This window comes from Tripterygium wilfordii, chromosome 6 (assembly GCF_013401445.1).
Source record: "Tripterygium wilfordii isolate XIE 37 chromosome 6, ASM1340144v1, whole genome shotgun sequence".
In the NCBI taxonomy this organism is placed as follows: Eukaryota; Viridiplantae; Streptophyta; class Magnoliopsida; order Celastrales; family Celastraceae; genus Tripterygium; species Tripterygium wilfordii.
In genome coordinates, this window is record NC_052237.1 from 3078112 (window position 1) to 3092849 (window position 14738).

At 35.4% G+C, this 14738-nt stretch overlaps 2 protein-coding genes and 1 long non-coding RNA gene across 3 annotated transcripts; 1 reads left to right on the plus strand and 2 right to left on the minus strand.

Annotated features, from left to right (window-relative positions):
- The first annotated feature begins 567 nt into the window (after positions 1-567).
- On the plus strand, positions 568-1362 carry LOC120000600. Its single transcript, XM_038848725.1, has one exon. It carries the CDS (start codon positions 568-570, stop codon positions 1360-1362), a length of 795 nt encoding a protein of 264 aa, XP_038704653.1.
- A 2375-nt stretch (positions 1363-3737) lies between these two features.
- Positions 3738-11482, minus strand: LOC119999419. The gene is made up of 7 exons (XR_005468411.1): positions 9056-11482; positions 8610-8657; positions 7609-8136; positions 6908-6997; positions 5177-6550; positions 5029-5078; positions 3738-3971 (listed from the first exon to the last, which is right to left on the minus strand). It is a non-coding gene; the product is annotated as an uncharacterized LOC119999419 (long non-coding RNA).
- Positions 11483-12559: 1077 nt separating this feature from the next.
- Positions 12560-13835, minus strand: LOC120000543. Its single transcript, XM_038848658.1, has one exon. The coding sequence runs from the start codon at positions 13701-13703 to the stop codon at positions 12771-12773; it is 933 nt and encodes a 310-aa protein (XP_038704586.1). The 5' UTR covers positions 13704-13835; the 3' UTR covers positions 12560-12770.
- Positions 13836-14738: the final 903 nt, after the last annotated feature.

The window sequence follows — 14738 nt, forward strand, 5'->3', positions numbered from 1 at the left end:
ATAATCTCTTATGAAGGAACTTTTTTTTTTCTTTTTTTTTCAAAAGGTCATAGATCTAATTATATTAAGTTATCAAATAAATTAAGTGATTGAGACTCGTAGGCACTCGGGATCACCAAAAAGATGGAGTACAATCAAAATGACTAAAAAAAACACATACACTAAAACGAACACCACTAGACATTATTGGACGACACCGTCAGACAACTGCCGAATGAGTCCAACTCCATTGGTCTACGCTAGCTCTTATGAGCTTATATAAGTTAACATATAAGCTAAAAGCTACCATATTTTAGGCTTTTGATTGGGTACGAAAGTGAGTGGACGTTAATAAACTTACACCTAAACTTACAACAAACGAACCAATTATATAGCCAGCCCTTACGCCTCTCCCCCTCAAAACCAAGCAATCTGTCATTTCTTTCTCTCATCATTCCTTCACTATATAATCACTTCCTTTAGATTCACTTTTTCTCCAATCATATAAACCACGTTGTGGTTGTCTTTTGTGTTGTGGGTTTATGAGCTAATAATAATATGGGCATCAAGTTTTTGAGTCTAATACAAATGGTCCCGTGGAGCTGTTTCCAGCTTATGACCAACCACGTCGCGTGCGGCCAAATCCAGCCAGAACCACCAGCTGCTCCACCGACAATCAAGCTCATTGATTCGAACGGGTCTGTCAAGATCTACACCCGACCCATTCACGCGTCGGAGCTCATGACCCAGTTCCCTAAACACCTTATTTGCCGCTCTGACTCGTTCTACATAGGTCGAAAAATACCTGCTCTCGCCGAGTCTGACCTGCTCCAATTCGGTCATAACTACTTTCTTCTCCCCACAAAATTTTTCCAGTCCGTATTGTCGTTCGTCAACATTGCCGCCTTCGCTTCGGCCAAGACGACGCCGCATCAGCCGTTTCAGAATGCGTTGATGAAAAAGGCCGCAACTTGTACACCTTTCGATATACAGAAATCGCCTTCCGGGTGTTTGAGAATACGCGTGACTGACGAGTTTATATCGCAATTGATGGAGGAAGGGGACGCGGCGGAGAATGGCGAGGCGGGTTGTGAAGAAGAGACGACGAAGAGTAGCGTGTGTAATACTGCTCAGTTGAAAAAGGAGTATAAGCAGCTTGTTCGGTCTCGGCAATGGAAACCGAAGCTTGACACGATCATAGAGACCCAGGAGAAGAGAAAGTTGTCGTCTTTTGGGATGAAGAGAAGGAAGAAATCACAAGCCATAGTTAGTCAGAAGATCGAGCAGAGACCAGAACATAAGAACATGAACATCCATCACGTAACATCCAGTAGTAAAGCCTCTTTGAAGGGCAAAATGAAGATAATTAGATCAAAGAAGTGATATGGAAACCTTGCCTCGTCTCTCTTGGTTTTTGGTCTTGTTCATAATTAGAACATGAATGTGTAGAATGGAATATATATACATATATCTATCAAACACTTTCACGGCATCATTGATCCTCTGTGTTTTGCTATGTAAAACCAACCATAAATTTGAGTTCAGGTTGCGTGATTGCCATAGGCATTCCTGTATTTTGGTTTTCTGGCTTTTGACTGAAATAAAGACATGGTAGAAAGGGGCCTTCATGATAGTCCTTATCATCAACAGTAGGAGGTGGGAGAGAAGCAAAGATAATCAAAATATGCACGTTGGGGATTACTGGCAGCAGCCCCCATGGCCCATGTACCAACCGGGTCATCACTCTCTACTGTGCTGCATTGAATATTTCAATACAAATCCAAATCCAAATCCTAAAACAGAAGCTACTCCTTGCAAATCATTAAAAAAAAAAGTGTAATTTTTTGTCCGAATCTAACTATATATTTCTATATTTTTTTTTGTTTAAAACAAAAATCAAATTCATCACGATCAAAACATTGAATGACATCGAATGGCAGTATAAAATTATTATGCATTTTTTTTATGTAGCGTTTAATTTTAGTTTCGTACAAAAATATATTAGGATATGTACTATGTATTTATAAATTTTAAAAAGATAAAATAAAACATTTTGATATTAAAATGTTATTACATGACACACATTTTGTAATAATATATATATATATATATATATATATCTTTGTCATAAACGCAATGCATGCATGCAACTATTAAATGCATCGATGACCACAAATATAAGATAGATAAGGCTCCTTCACCATTGACTTTCTGGAGTAAAAAAGTTCGGTAATAGATACAGAAGCAATAAGAAATTAAAACAAATAATAGAAGAAAAAAAAGATAACAAAATAAATATTCAATGAAAAACCTAACAAAGAGGAACACAATATATAAGAATCCACAAGCGAAAGGTGAAGCGAAATTATTGGCGGCCAAATTTTTTTATTAATTTTTTTATTTCTTAATTTACTTACACAAATTATTTTTATGATATAATTAATGAATAAAATTTTGTTACCATATCAATATCAGTACGTGACTCAATTGTCATTGATAAAATTAATTATATGCTGTTTTGTTAATTAATTCTTTTCTAATTTACTCATGTTCCACCTTATACTGTAAGCCTCTTGGAATAAATTATATGTTTTGTTTACCACACAAATTAATACCACGTCAAAATAGTATGGTTTAGTGAGTAATTTCTCAAGCTACATAAATATATATGACCCAATCTAATGCAAAGAAATGATTTGATTTGAATGTAATCTCTAATGAACTTAGTGTATTATTTCGTGCATATAACCTTTTCTTCAATTTTAGATTCAATTGCAAATTTTAGTTTTCTAAACATAATCAAGAGCTCGCTTTTTACGTAAAGATTAAGAAAACATACTCTTTTAACGTTAATTTTAAAAATCAAATTCAAATCGATGACAACTACAAAGAATTTGCAACAAATAATGGGAAAAAAAAATCAACTTCGCTCGCTTAGTGAAATTAGCTCATAATAACAATTCAATGAAAACCTAAATGATTAAGATAATCCACAAAATAAGGAGAAAACCCCACATTGAAAAGCCGTAACAAAAACATAAAACACAAAATAATAACAAATAAAGTCATAAGCCATATATAAGCAAACATTAGTTCCAAGTAAAAGTTCAATCAAAAGCAATCATTGGCACATTGCATAGTTCGATAAATATAATTTTGTGCAAGAGATCAAAATCAATCCTATTCAATATATACATAGCTTAATTGTTATTCATATAATTAATTATATGTTGTTTTGTTAATTATTTATTTCCTAATTTACTCAAGTTCCACCTTATATATAAACATTAATCATTAACATATACACATATACACAGAGGGAGCGAATGGCCGTGGGCATGAAATATGATGGATACCATTAGTCAAATAAACAGAACTAAAGAGTTTCAAACTTTGGAATGAATTTAGAATCAACAATGGATTATTCAAAACAAAAAAGAAAAGAGGCAGAAAGTATTAAATCTAGTAATCTAAACACATATACCGATCATAATTTCCCAACAAAAACCACAGATGCCAAGATCTCAATAGAAATTGAACAAAGCAAACATCATAATCAGGCATTCCCAATAGTCGTTGAATTGTAACGAGGAAGCACAAAGTAGGCTAGAGAAATTATTTGGAAACGACTGTTACAGTGGCAGAGCCGTTAGAATTATATTCAAAATAGTCTTCAGAGAAAAAATGTGAAATGTGCATATATATATATTTTTTCAAATAAAAGTCTTTTTGAGGGATGCGGACAGAAGTTGTTAGAATGTGAAAATAAAGTTGGGTGTATGTGAAAATTCAATGCAAGCAGAGCAAGATACATACATATCAATAACCGACATAAAACTACATTACGCATACACAACATGCAAAAGCATTCCGAATTATTTAAGGAACTAGGTAAAGTAAATCTAAGATGAGAAGAAAAAACACACCTCAATCTCTCTCTGCTGGGAACTCATATCTATCAGGCAACCAAACCTATCATCTTCCACGAATTTCTGTTATGAACATGTACAACAGTTTAGTAAAGGCATGTGGCATATACATATAGTAGTTGCCCATTGGCTCATACAAACTAGCGTTTCAAAAACCAACATTGTTAAGAATGTCTCATATGATTCCAGTGTCTACCAATATTAAATATGAAATAGCCAAGTCCTTATCACCGGATTTGAAAACTAACATTCTTAGAGCATCAAAACATAACTTAATTGATTAGAAAACAAATATATAAGAATTGCCAAAAAGTCATGAGTCAGAACATTTATCTAAAGCAACCACAAATTAAGTGAGAGACTTAGAAAGCACGCTATCAAAAATAGGGTGTTGTTTAAGATGACCATGCACTTTTCTTTACCTTCGTACGATCGATCTGTGGGGCTTTTTATTCATGTATTATATATAGTAATGCTTATCTATAGAAGTTATGATAAGATCATATTGTTTGGGAGGTTTGGACTTGCTGTGTTCTGCAAATGTTTGCGCATTTGTCCTATCTTGAATATGAGAGAGGGACAGAGGAGAGATTAGATGGTTTGTGAAAAGAATTTCAGAGCATATGAAATAATATATTACGAGAAGAGTTCATCTCCAACCATTTCACAATTACATACTTATTATACCCAGTTATCCTCAAGAGAAAAAGAAAAAGAAAAAAAAAACCATTTCTCCTTATGTACACCACCCCCAACAGCACAAAAAAAGAAAAACAAAATGTTGTAAACCCTACCTACCTAAAAGGAATGAGATTATTTCTCATCTATTCCCAATTGTGCGTGGTTTGTCAACAGTTCAAATGGTCTGTTATGGAGGATTATTAGAAGTTGGTTTAGATTCTAGAGAAACTTTTACCAACTCAATGGCTACACAAAGAGTTTTACGTTTGAGCCATATACATGAATAGCTTGGATAGAGTTTCAGAAAACTCAAGTCTATCTGATGGATCACAAGAATCAATCCACACACATAATCAATATCTACTACAATTATACAAATCACAATCCGTACATGACTATACAAATTAAGCAACATTGGGTACCAGTTATCTTTGCATACCTTGGAGAAATTTGAAGAGCCCGACTACAATCTCGTTGAAACTATGGTGACTGAACAAAAATAAGCAAACAATTTTTCTGTTAGATAAGTGACGTACTGAACAACAAAAGCAAATGGTGCATAATGAGCGAAAGAATTTCCAAAACACCTTGTAATTGAAACAACTCTTCTCCTTCTCCTTTACTTTGTGAGTTTATATTTATAACAAAACTGTCTCACATGATTCCAGTGTCTACCAAATATTAAATGTGAAATCGCCAAGTCCTTATCACCGGAATTGAAAACTACATTCTTAGGGCATCAAAACCATAGCTTAATTGATTAGAAAACAGAGATATAAGAATTTCCAAAGAGTCACAAGTCCTCCAGATCATTTATCTAAAGCAACCACAAATTAAGTGAGAGACTTAGAAAGCAAGTTATGAAAAATAGGGTGTTGTTTAAGATGACCATGCACATTCTTATTTTTCACCAAAACAAAGAAGTTAAAAAGGACTGAAATTATTTCTCATTTATTCCCAATTGTGTGTGGTTCTGTCGACTGTTCAAATGGTCTGTTATGGAGGATTGTGATGAATCTTTTTCTAGCCAGAGATAGATGGTCTATGAAGAGAAAAGGAAGACTTCAGGGTATGGAGGGTTAATATTGAAAAATCTGCATCACGTTGGGAACTACTATATTCTACAAATATACAACACCCTGATTTAAACATAATGCAATCATAACGATCTATTTCTAGAGTAAATATTCTCTAACGGTCTGGTCAAATGATCTTTTATGGAGGATTGTGTTGAATGCTTTTCTAGTCAGAGATCGATAGTGTATGAAGAGATAAGGATTTGAAGGTATGGAGGGCAATTATCGAAATGATGGATCATATAGATCTACTAGGTAGTAAGCCCGCGCGTTGCGGCGGAAGAACAAATGTGTAAAACATTCACCTTCGACACAAGGAGAAGTTAAGGAAGCACTGAAGAAGCAAAGACTGCAAACATGAAAAAGAGTAGAACAAATGCCAGTTAAAACAAACATGTAATGATAAATAATTCCTAAAAAAAGGTCAAATAATAGACCAAGTCAGAGAGAAGTTGACCATCAACAAAGTTAGATGCCTGGATCAAAAGGAAGTTGGACACACTAAAACAACACCATACTAACAATAAAATTCGCAGCACTGCCAGCACATAAGCAGAGCAAGACACATAAGACAGTCACTTAGTTGGAGATTCCCTATTCCATATAATAAGCAGAAAATTTAATCTAGGATTGTTGAAATATATAAGCAAACCAAGCAATCAACCGGAAGCAAACCAGTAAATCGCAGATCCGAAGTACCATACCGAGAGAAATAATCGCAGATAATAATTCTCCTTCTCAGAAACCCCTACTGAGAACAAAGTGGAATAAACAGATGAAGAGCTTAATCAATAGAATGAATGGGAAAAGAAAATAATAACCAACCTGCCTACAACAATTCATTTGATGCACATTAGGGGAAACAGATTTGTGCTCCTGAAGGGGCTGCAAAATGTAAAGAAAATAACATACTTAAAGACATCTAATATATAACTAAAACATAAAAAGGGTGGCGCAGCTCCCTAATACTTCAATACCAAATCAAGAGTTCAAGAAATAAGACTGAGCTTTACAAATTCCACAAAAGGGGCACTTGTATCCCAGAATGGGGTCGTCAAAATTTATTTTAGGATCTTTTCCATTCCATTACCACCCTCATCTGCCATGTGAGTCTGTGGGGCTAAAATTCAACAAATGTAGTGTTAACACAGGTACAAGTACCTGCTGTCCACTGCAAGCACTTCTGTTATACTACTCTGTAAGCCCAAAAACCATCAATGGATTATTAATATCAATTATTACCTGTGAATGGAACCCCGAGATTACCCTTCAGTGGCTCCTTATGTGCTGGTTTTATTTGGAGGACATAAGGATCATCGAATGAACCTGTACCTGTGTTAACACTACATTATTTGGAGAACATAAGAAAGAGCTATAATTCAAAAGTTGGACATGAATGTATATTAATAGTGGGACATCAGAACCTACATATATTTGGACGACAAACGTGACCAAATTTCATTCAACAAAAGCAGAACTACATATATTTGGAGAACACAAGAAAGACCTCTTACTAAACCCTTAGCATATGACATCTCAATAGAATGGGTAGCTCTCTCCATCATTATAATATATTTTAAAACACTAATCTTCATCCTGTTTGAGCTTCAATAAGTTTAGACGTCTACCAGTAAAAGTTATTTTTCCTTTTCTAAGCATAAGGCAACCAATTACCGTTCATCAAGCACAATCATTTGCACAGTCAGTAACAGGATGCAGACCAAAACAAAAATATACACACATGGAAAAAGATGAAAGAAGCAGAGACCCATACTGAACTGAGAAAGCCCCAAACAATAACTATTTCAGACACAACAAATGAGATGGAAGGCAAAACGCAACAGATTCAGACAGAGTGATGTTTTGTCAAGTGGATTACACTATGATCTATTATCTCATTATGACTGGTTGACCACATCTAATTAGTTCGAGTTAAAACTGACCTTGAACTCCCAAAAGTTCTTCACTCAATATTTCCCTGGCCAGCAACCTGCATTTCAAAATCAAGCAAGTTTGTTAGCCTGGACAATGGTAAGTTCAACCCATTAGCAGAGCAGAAGTTTACCTAGAGTAAATAACTGAATTAAAAGCTAAGAAAGAAGCAGATGGAAAAGAAAAACCTTTGGTAGAAGAAAACTCCCATAAATTCCCTTAATAAAGCATACACACAAATATCAAGTAAGAAAGCTGACCTCAAAAAAATAAGGAAAAAATTAAACCCAAAACTGATATGAAATCAAAGATGAAGAGAGGATCAGAGCCATGAAATTCACCAAGCATTGATTATCTCGCTCCTTAAGCTTTGCCGAACTCTAGGTCCGATAAAGAGGAGGGCATCAACTGACCTGAAAAATCGCTGAGACTACGGCAATCACCCGCATCGGCTACGAATGCACCTCGTGCAGAAGAAACAAAATTGGTGCATGAACCACAGAACCCAGCCAGTTCAGAGTCCATAAGGTCGTCAGAAACTGCCAGCTAGAAAAGACAAACGGCGTAAACATTGGCAGAAGACGAGAAAAAATCTAAGACAAAAACCCACCAGACGCACGATCAAAACGCAACAAAAATAAGAAAATTGGTACTCAACTCGCCACAGAAAAGCTCCAAAAGCACCAACTTTAGAGTTATAATATTAGATTAGATTAGATTTCATTTTGGGAAGAACATAGAAATGTAACACAACACCTTTTCTTCAAAGGTTTTGTGTCATAATAGTACTTAGACTGAGTATAAGTTTTTGAATATTATGAGCAGATATTGCAAAGTATGCACACAGATATTCAAAAATATCTAAAGAACTAGGGTAAGCAGAACAAAGATGACCATAAAAACACACTACAGACTTCTCTACTTAACTTTGATCTCCCACATAATTGATATTTTCCTGAAGCCAAATTCGTCATTGTCCACAAGAAACACAAAGATGACCATAAAAACACACCTCAGACTTCTCTACTTGGCTTTGATCTCCCACATAATTGATATTTTCCTGAAACCAAATTCGTCATTGTCCACAAAAAACACTTTAGATCAGTGAAACAGTTTAAGACAAGTGAGATGTACTCATAAAAATACCATTTTACTGTAATCATTTAAACCATATTATAGGTAAAGTAAACATTAATCCAATGCAAAAGGTATGAATGAAAGAACCAGAAATAACTCCAGAGTCAACAACGAAAGCTGTTCTTTCCTCTTCTGTACATTTAAAGATGTGCATGTAAGAAAACTTGAATAATTGACAGAAATATACGTCACTGTCGAAATGGGAGCATAATTAGCAGAAACACATGTATATATGCATGAGAGTTCATAACATCATATGGAATTTGATATAAATGGACCATCAAACTAGTAAAAGGACTTCATAACGTTTGGCAGTCCTACCATGGCATAAGGCTCAAGGATTTCACGATCTGAAGTCATACCCCTCCATTTGTCAGGCGCTGGGACACACTTTCCTTTCATTTGGCATGTTTCATCTGTTGTAAATGGTGAGTACCAGCTTCATAATTCAGAAATTCATAATCAGTATCCACATTACAGATTTACTGTGGCACAAAATTTTAATTACATAATGTACCTTTAGAGTTAAACATGTAGAACTGTATGAAATTTTGTGAGCCAACAAGGCTTCAGATGCAATTACCAACAAAATAAATTCTGAGCAAGAAAACTTAGAAGAGTTTGGGGAAAAATTACAGTTAGTATTTGTAACAAATGTTTTCCAAGAAATCAATGCAAATACATAAACTATTACGCTGAAGATCAGTTAGCAAAATATGTAATCATAAGAGAATGGAGCACTACTGATAAAAATGACAGTACCAATCAGGGTCAGAAATCATAACTTGAAGTTAAATCCCATGTAAGTGTTATAATAAAGAATCAGAGTTTTAAGTCATCTAATTGTACCAGCATTAGTCAAATGTCTTAAGATTGTAGTCCTTTCCACCAAGTATCACTAGACAAAACAATACTACTATATTAATCAATATCCCAAAAAACCAAAACACACAACGGATTGTCACAGATATTGCAATCAAATGACTTCGAAAGCAATATAATAAAAGGGGAGGAAAATAAAAACAAAAGAAATAACCAAGCTCACATAATCTGTAACAAAAAATGAAAATAAACAAAACAATGCTCCAATATTAATCAAAATCCCAAAAAACCAAAACACATGACGGAATGTCACGGATATTGCAATCAAATGACTTCCAAAGCAATATCATAAAAGAGGAGGAAAATAAAAACAAAAGAAACAACGAAGCTCACGTAATCTGTAACAAAAAATGAAAATAATGAATATGGATGATAAAAATTTTAGTTTGTCTTCTCTACTTTTCCTTCAATTTATTGGCTACTTAATAGAGAACTAACAATTTCAAGAAAATAGAGGAAAATAAGACGTTCAATACAAAACCACGTATTAATAAACACGAAATATTCACAGCGGAGTTACAAACCAACAATCTGAAATGACTCGCCAACATTTTTAACAAAATAAATGAGACTCGCCACCTCACACATACAGGTAAACAAAAAATATTGAAAAAAATTCAGCCTTCAAATAAAGAGACAGTCATAAACCACTACAACCATAACTAAGAACTTAAACTCCACAACAGAAGAGAACCCACCATATGTTTGCTAGTAAAAAACCCAGATAACCTGCAAGCCAGAGAGACACATAAGGCAATTAGTTAATGAACCTTCACACTACCCTCACAACGATCCAGCAATCAATCAGGATCTCACAACTACTGGAACAAACAGTACTCGCAATAAGGAAGTTGGATAAGCAACCACAAACACCCGGCAACCAAAATGAAATAAAACAACACATGTTAGTTAAATTACGACATTAGTAAACGCATTGGTGTGAAAAATATAACAGATATTTGTTAACCAGAAGTAAGAGGATTCTAAGAGAAGATACATATGATCAAATATTTGTAAGGAATTTGTTGACTTCCCCATTCCACCCTTCGTAATGGATGAAGAATGCAAGAGCAAAGTCTGAAAACAATGCAGAGTTAAGGAGAGCTCAAGAATAAGAAATGTTTTATGGTTAAGCGTTTGGTGAAGAGGATATATGGCTGTCTGTGTATCAGTGTTGTAGGAATTTAAATTTCCATACCATGCGAACTCGTCCACCCTTGTATAACCAATGCAGAAAGAGTTCTAAATTTGCATAACGAATTACGAAACAAATTGCAGATAACATAAACATAATGCTAAACAGCCAGTAGCAATCAAATTCATATGCACAATCAAGAGGTGTTCCCAAAAGAAAGTATTAGCCATCATGCAGGTACGTCATTACATCTATTACGTAGTTACCCTTCAGTTTAAGTGGTATAAACTAATGTGCATTGTTACCTTATTTTTTCATGAAATAAAATGAAGTTATCTTCATCCAAACCAACAATCTGCAAGACAACATTTTAGTTGTGCATTTTTGTTACATATATTTGACTCAGCACATCAGTAAGGTCAAAGGAAATCCCATCAAAATGTCACAGACAACATACGATATCCGCATAATGTCAAACCAGAGGATCATCTGGATTCGGTTCTGTACTCAAATGCTGCGCTTCAATTAAGTATGATACAATTAGGAAGGAGAGATATGTGCAGATAAAAAATGAAGTAATGACGTACATCGTCATAACAGATAGCAAATTTAAAGAATCATGACTGAGTTAAAGAATGACATAAACGTGTACAAGATACAAACTATCAGTGAAAATAGCTCCCATATGTTAAGAAAGACTATGTTTTAAGACTTACTTTTTACATGAGTGAATTCCCAACTAAGCCATACAGGCCCAATCTAAGCCCAATAAGAAAAGCCCACTCAATTCCATATTCCTGGAACCTTTTGAAGGACCCGAGCTTCTGCAATTTCATTTGCCTGCGAAAACTCATGGCATATAATGAACAAACCCGCGGCATGGTCAATCTCATCTTCCAACCTAAAATTCTGATCGTCATAATTAACGGTCTCGATCTTCTCCGTGGGCATTGCGTTGTAGAGAACAACAACGTCGCCGTTTTGACTGTCCTTGTCGTGTTGACGGAGAATGCTGTGAATTTTGTTGAAGAACCCACAAGTCTTGCTCTTCATGCTTGGCTGCTTTAATTTCAAAGTCTTTGAAACAAAAGGAACTAAGAAAAATCAGCGAATTAAATTAGAAGAAAAAAAGAGCAGTTTGAAAACTGAATGGATGAAACAATACAATAAACTTTGATGGGGTTTATATAGAAATTGAAACCAAATAAAGCAGAAATCTAGTAAGGAAAAAAAAAATATCTTTTTCATATGATGCCATTCAAGTGGGTGAAAAAATTCCATAAAAAATGAGTTACTGATAAAGAAAGGAGTCCCATTATATGTCACTCTACTTGTCTTGTTATGTTAATGCAGTTAATACTGTTAATAGTTAATACTGTGTGTTGGTGTGTGCATAACATTAGTGTTAAATGAAACCTTCAAAGAAGGTTCGCAGATGCCTAACACTTCTAAAGGAGAATTAGACCTTCTTGAGGAACGTGTCGAGCCCTCAACAGTAGGGTTTAATTTTGGGAAGATTCCGACGATCAAAGTATGCGGAGATTTTTAGGGTTTAATTTTGACTCTTGCTTTCTACGGGAAAATTAGCTTGACTTTGCATGATTTCAAAGTACGTACAAACTTTCTGAAATTCTCTCTGCCTTGTTTTAGGAGTTTGTCATTATGACAGAGTGTTAATTTTTACCAAGTATTAAGCTAATCGAATGAATAGGTAGGTAATCAAGGATCCACTATGAGTATGAGCATCCACTAGATATGTTGGTTTGTGAAATTGAGTTTCATCTGACTATGTAAACAACAAGTAATCTAAACAAAATTAGCATCAAAGCATATATATTATTTCACCATAACACACACAACTGGTACATGAAACATGAAATTTGGGCAACAGCAAAGGATCAATCGAGATTGATAGTATTTTATAATTTAGCCATGGCTAGTATTAACAAACCCTTCAGCATCTTTTCTATCTAGTCGAAGAAACTGTTCCCAACTGTCCAATCCCTACAATCAGTAGATTCAGTACCCGTGCAAATGGTAGCCATGAACCATCGACTCCGGTGGATACCCAGATGTAAAGGAAATCTGTGATGGAAATGGATGATGATTTGGGTCATGGTTCATGAGAAAAGCTGGAGCTGGTGACTGTGGAGTACTCATGCTGCAGAATTCTTGTGCTGGACTTGGACAGTAATAAAACAGGGGAGAAGCCATAGCAGGGTCAATCTTAAGGGAAAAAGCAGGGGATGGCGATTGCAGAGGACTCTGAAAGTTTGGAAAAGCAGTGGCAGGAGATGGCGACGTAGGGTGAATATCATCCAGTGAAGGATAACAAATATCTGATGACTGTTTTCGAAGAACATCAACCGAAGGGTAATGAACTTTCTCGGGAAACAAACAAGATTTTTGATTATTCAGAACGCCCACTGATGGATGATGAACTTTCTCAGGCACCAAACGATTATCAGTCCCTATTTTCTTGGTCATCCCGTTCACTACATATGAGAAATTCAAGACCCCATTAGGCTTCCCATCCTTTGTTCGGATCTGGTAATTCACAAACCTGATATTCCCATCAAACTCATCAATCAAGTCCTTGAACGGAACACGAACCTCACCAATGTTTCTGTTACCAAAACCAATACCCTCACAGTAAATTTGAAACCGGAGATAGACATGACTGACAATGCGAGAATCATGAAATGGGATTTCTTTCAGATCAATCTGCACCGCATGATTCCACTCCGGGTTCCTGCCCCCATCTCTGTCTACCGGAGTCTTGTGTCGCTGCTGCAGATATGATCGCTGTTGCTGTTGTTCCTTCTTATTCTTCTTCTTCAGGTCATCGTCGATAATGGATACAGCTGCATAGACTGAGAGCTTGTGGAAGAAATTGAAGGCCTTGATATCTCTGCAGGAAATCACCTTCAGTTCAAAAGACATATGCTCCATAGCCCTGTGCGTCTCTGGTCAGACATGCATCTAAGTGACAAGGATCAAAGTAAGGAGATGAAAGAAGATGAATAGAAATAACTTGAAAGATGAGAGATCTCTAATAAATGTGGCATTCGAAGTAGGAGAGACGGTGTTGACTCGGAAACCATAGGTGGAGCTTGGTCTGATATTTTAATAGACTTGTAGCGTTGACTCTAGACTCCAGAATGCAGATGCTGACATGTGCGATTCACATTTTATTGCTTGGCTGATGAGTGGGTCCAAGCATTAGTTGAGAAGAGATTCAGTAACAATCAATCACAATACAAACTTGAAAAAATCTATGCTAAGTGGCGTGGGGTTTCTCGAGCTTCAACCCCCAAGTTTTAGGAAGTTTGAAAATTCAGCCAAAATACTACAACCCAGTATTACACGTTTTGGACTAAAAATTCGCACGACTTTATTATTCTTGGATGGTCGCCAATTATTCTTAGCTCCATAAAATGTATTGATTGTCTGAGAGATACTAAATATGCATTTGTTTGTATGTTACTCGATTTGATTATATCAATTCGATGTGAGATGATCTTTACATTTTCCCACACTTGTAATTGTATTATGTCATACCCAACAAATAGACAAGTAGATATCAGTCCAAATGAATCGAATATTTGCTCTGATAACATGTATCGAGTCTTTGCTCCATGACATGTTGAAAAATTCGGCTCAAGCATTACAAATCAATATTGTCTACTTTGAGCTAAACATAAAACTCCCAGTCCCAGCCATATTACCATTCAAACAGCAGCAGCAACTAGTTTTCAAAGCTACAAGATATTTCCAACTACGAAATTCAAATCAAATGGTAATACGCTTTCTTATGCAATGAAGTCCTCGAGAATGATCATAATTTATTGCAAGCTAAAATATGCATCATCAAGAGCTATTAACAGGAACAAAAGCCATCAATAATTGACAACTTATCTGATAAACTAATGTGCAAAATGCAAATGATGCTTTCTGTGTTTGAAGCTCGCAATTATCGATAATTTC

Coding starts and splice junctions, on each gene's coding strand:
- LOC120000600 (XM_038848725.1), top strand. CDS start 568: ATGGTCCCGTGGAGCTGTTTCCAGCTTATGACCAACCACGTCGCGTGC.
- LOC120000543 (XM_038848658.1), bottom strand. CDS start 13,703: ATGGAGCATATGTCTTTTGAACTGAAGGTGATTTCCTGCAGAGATATC.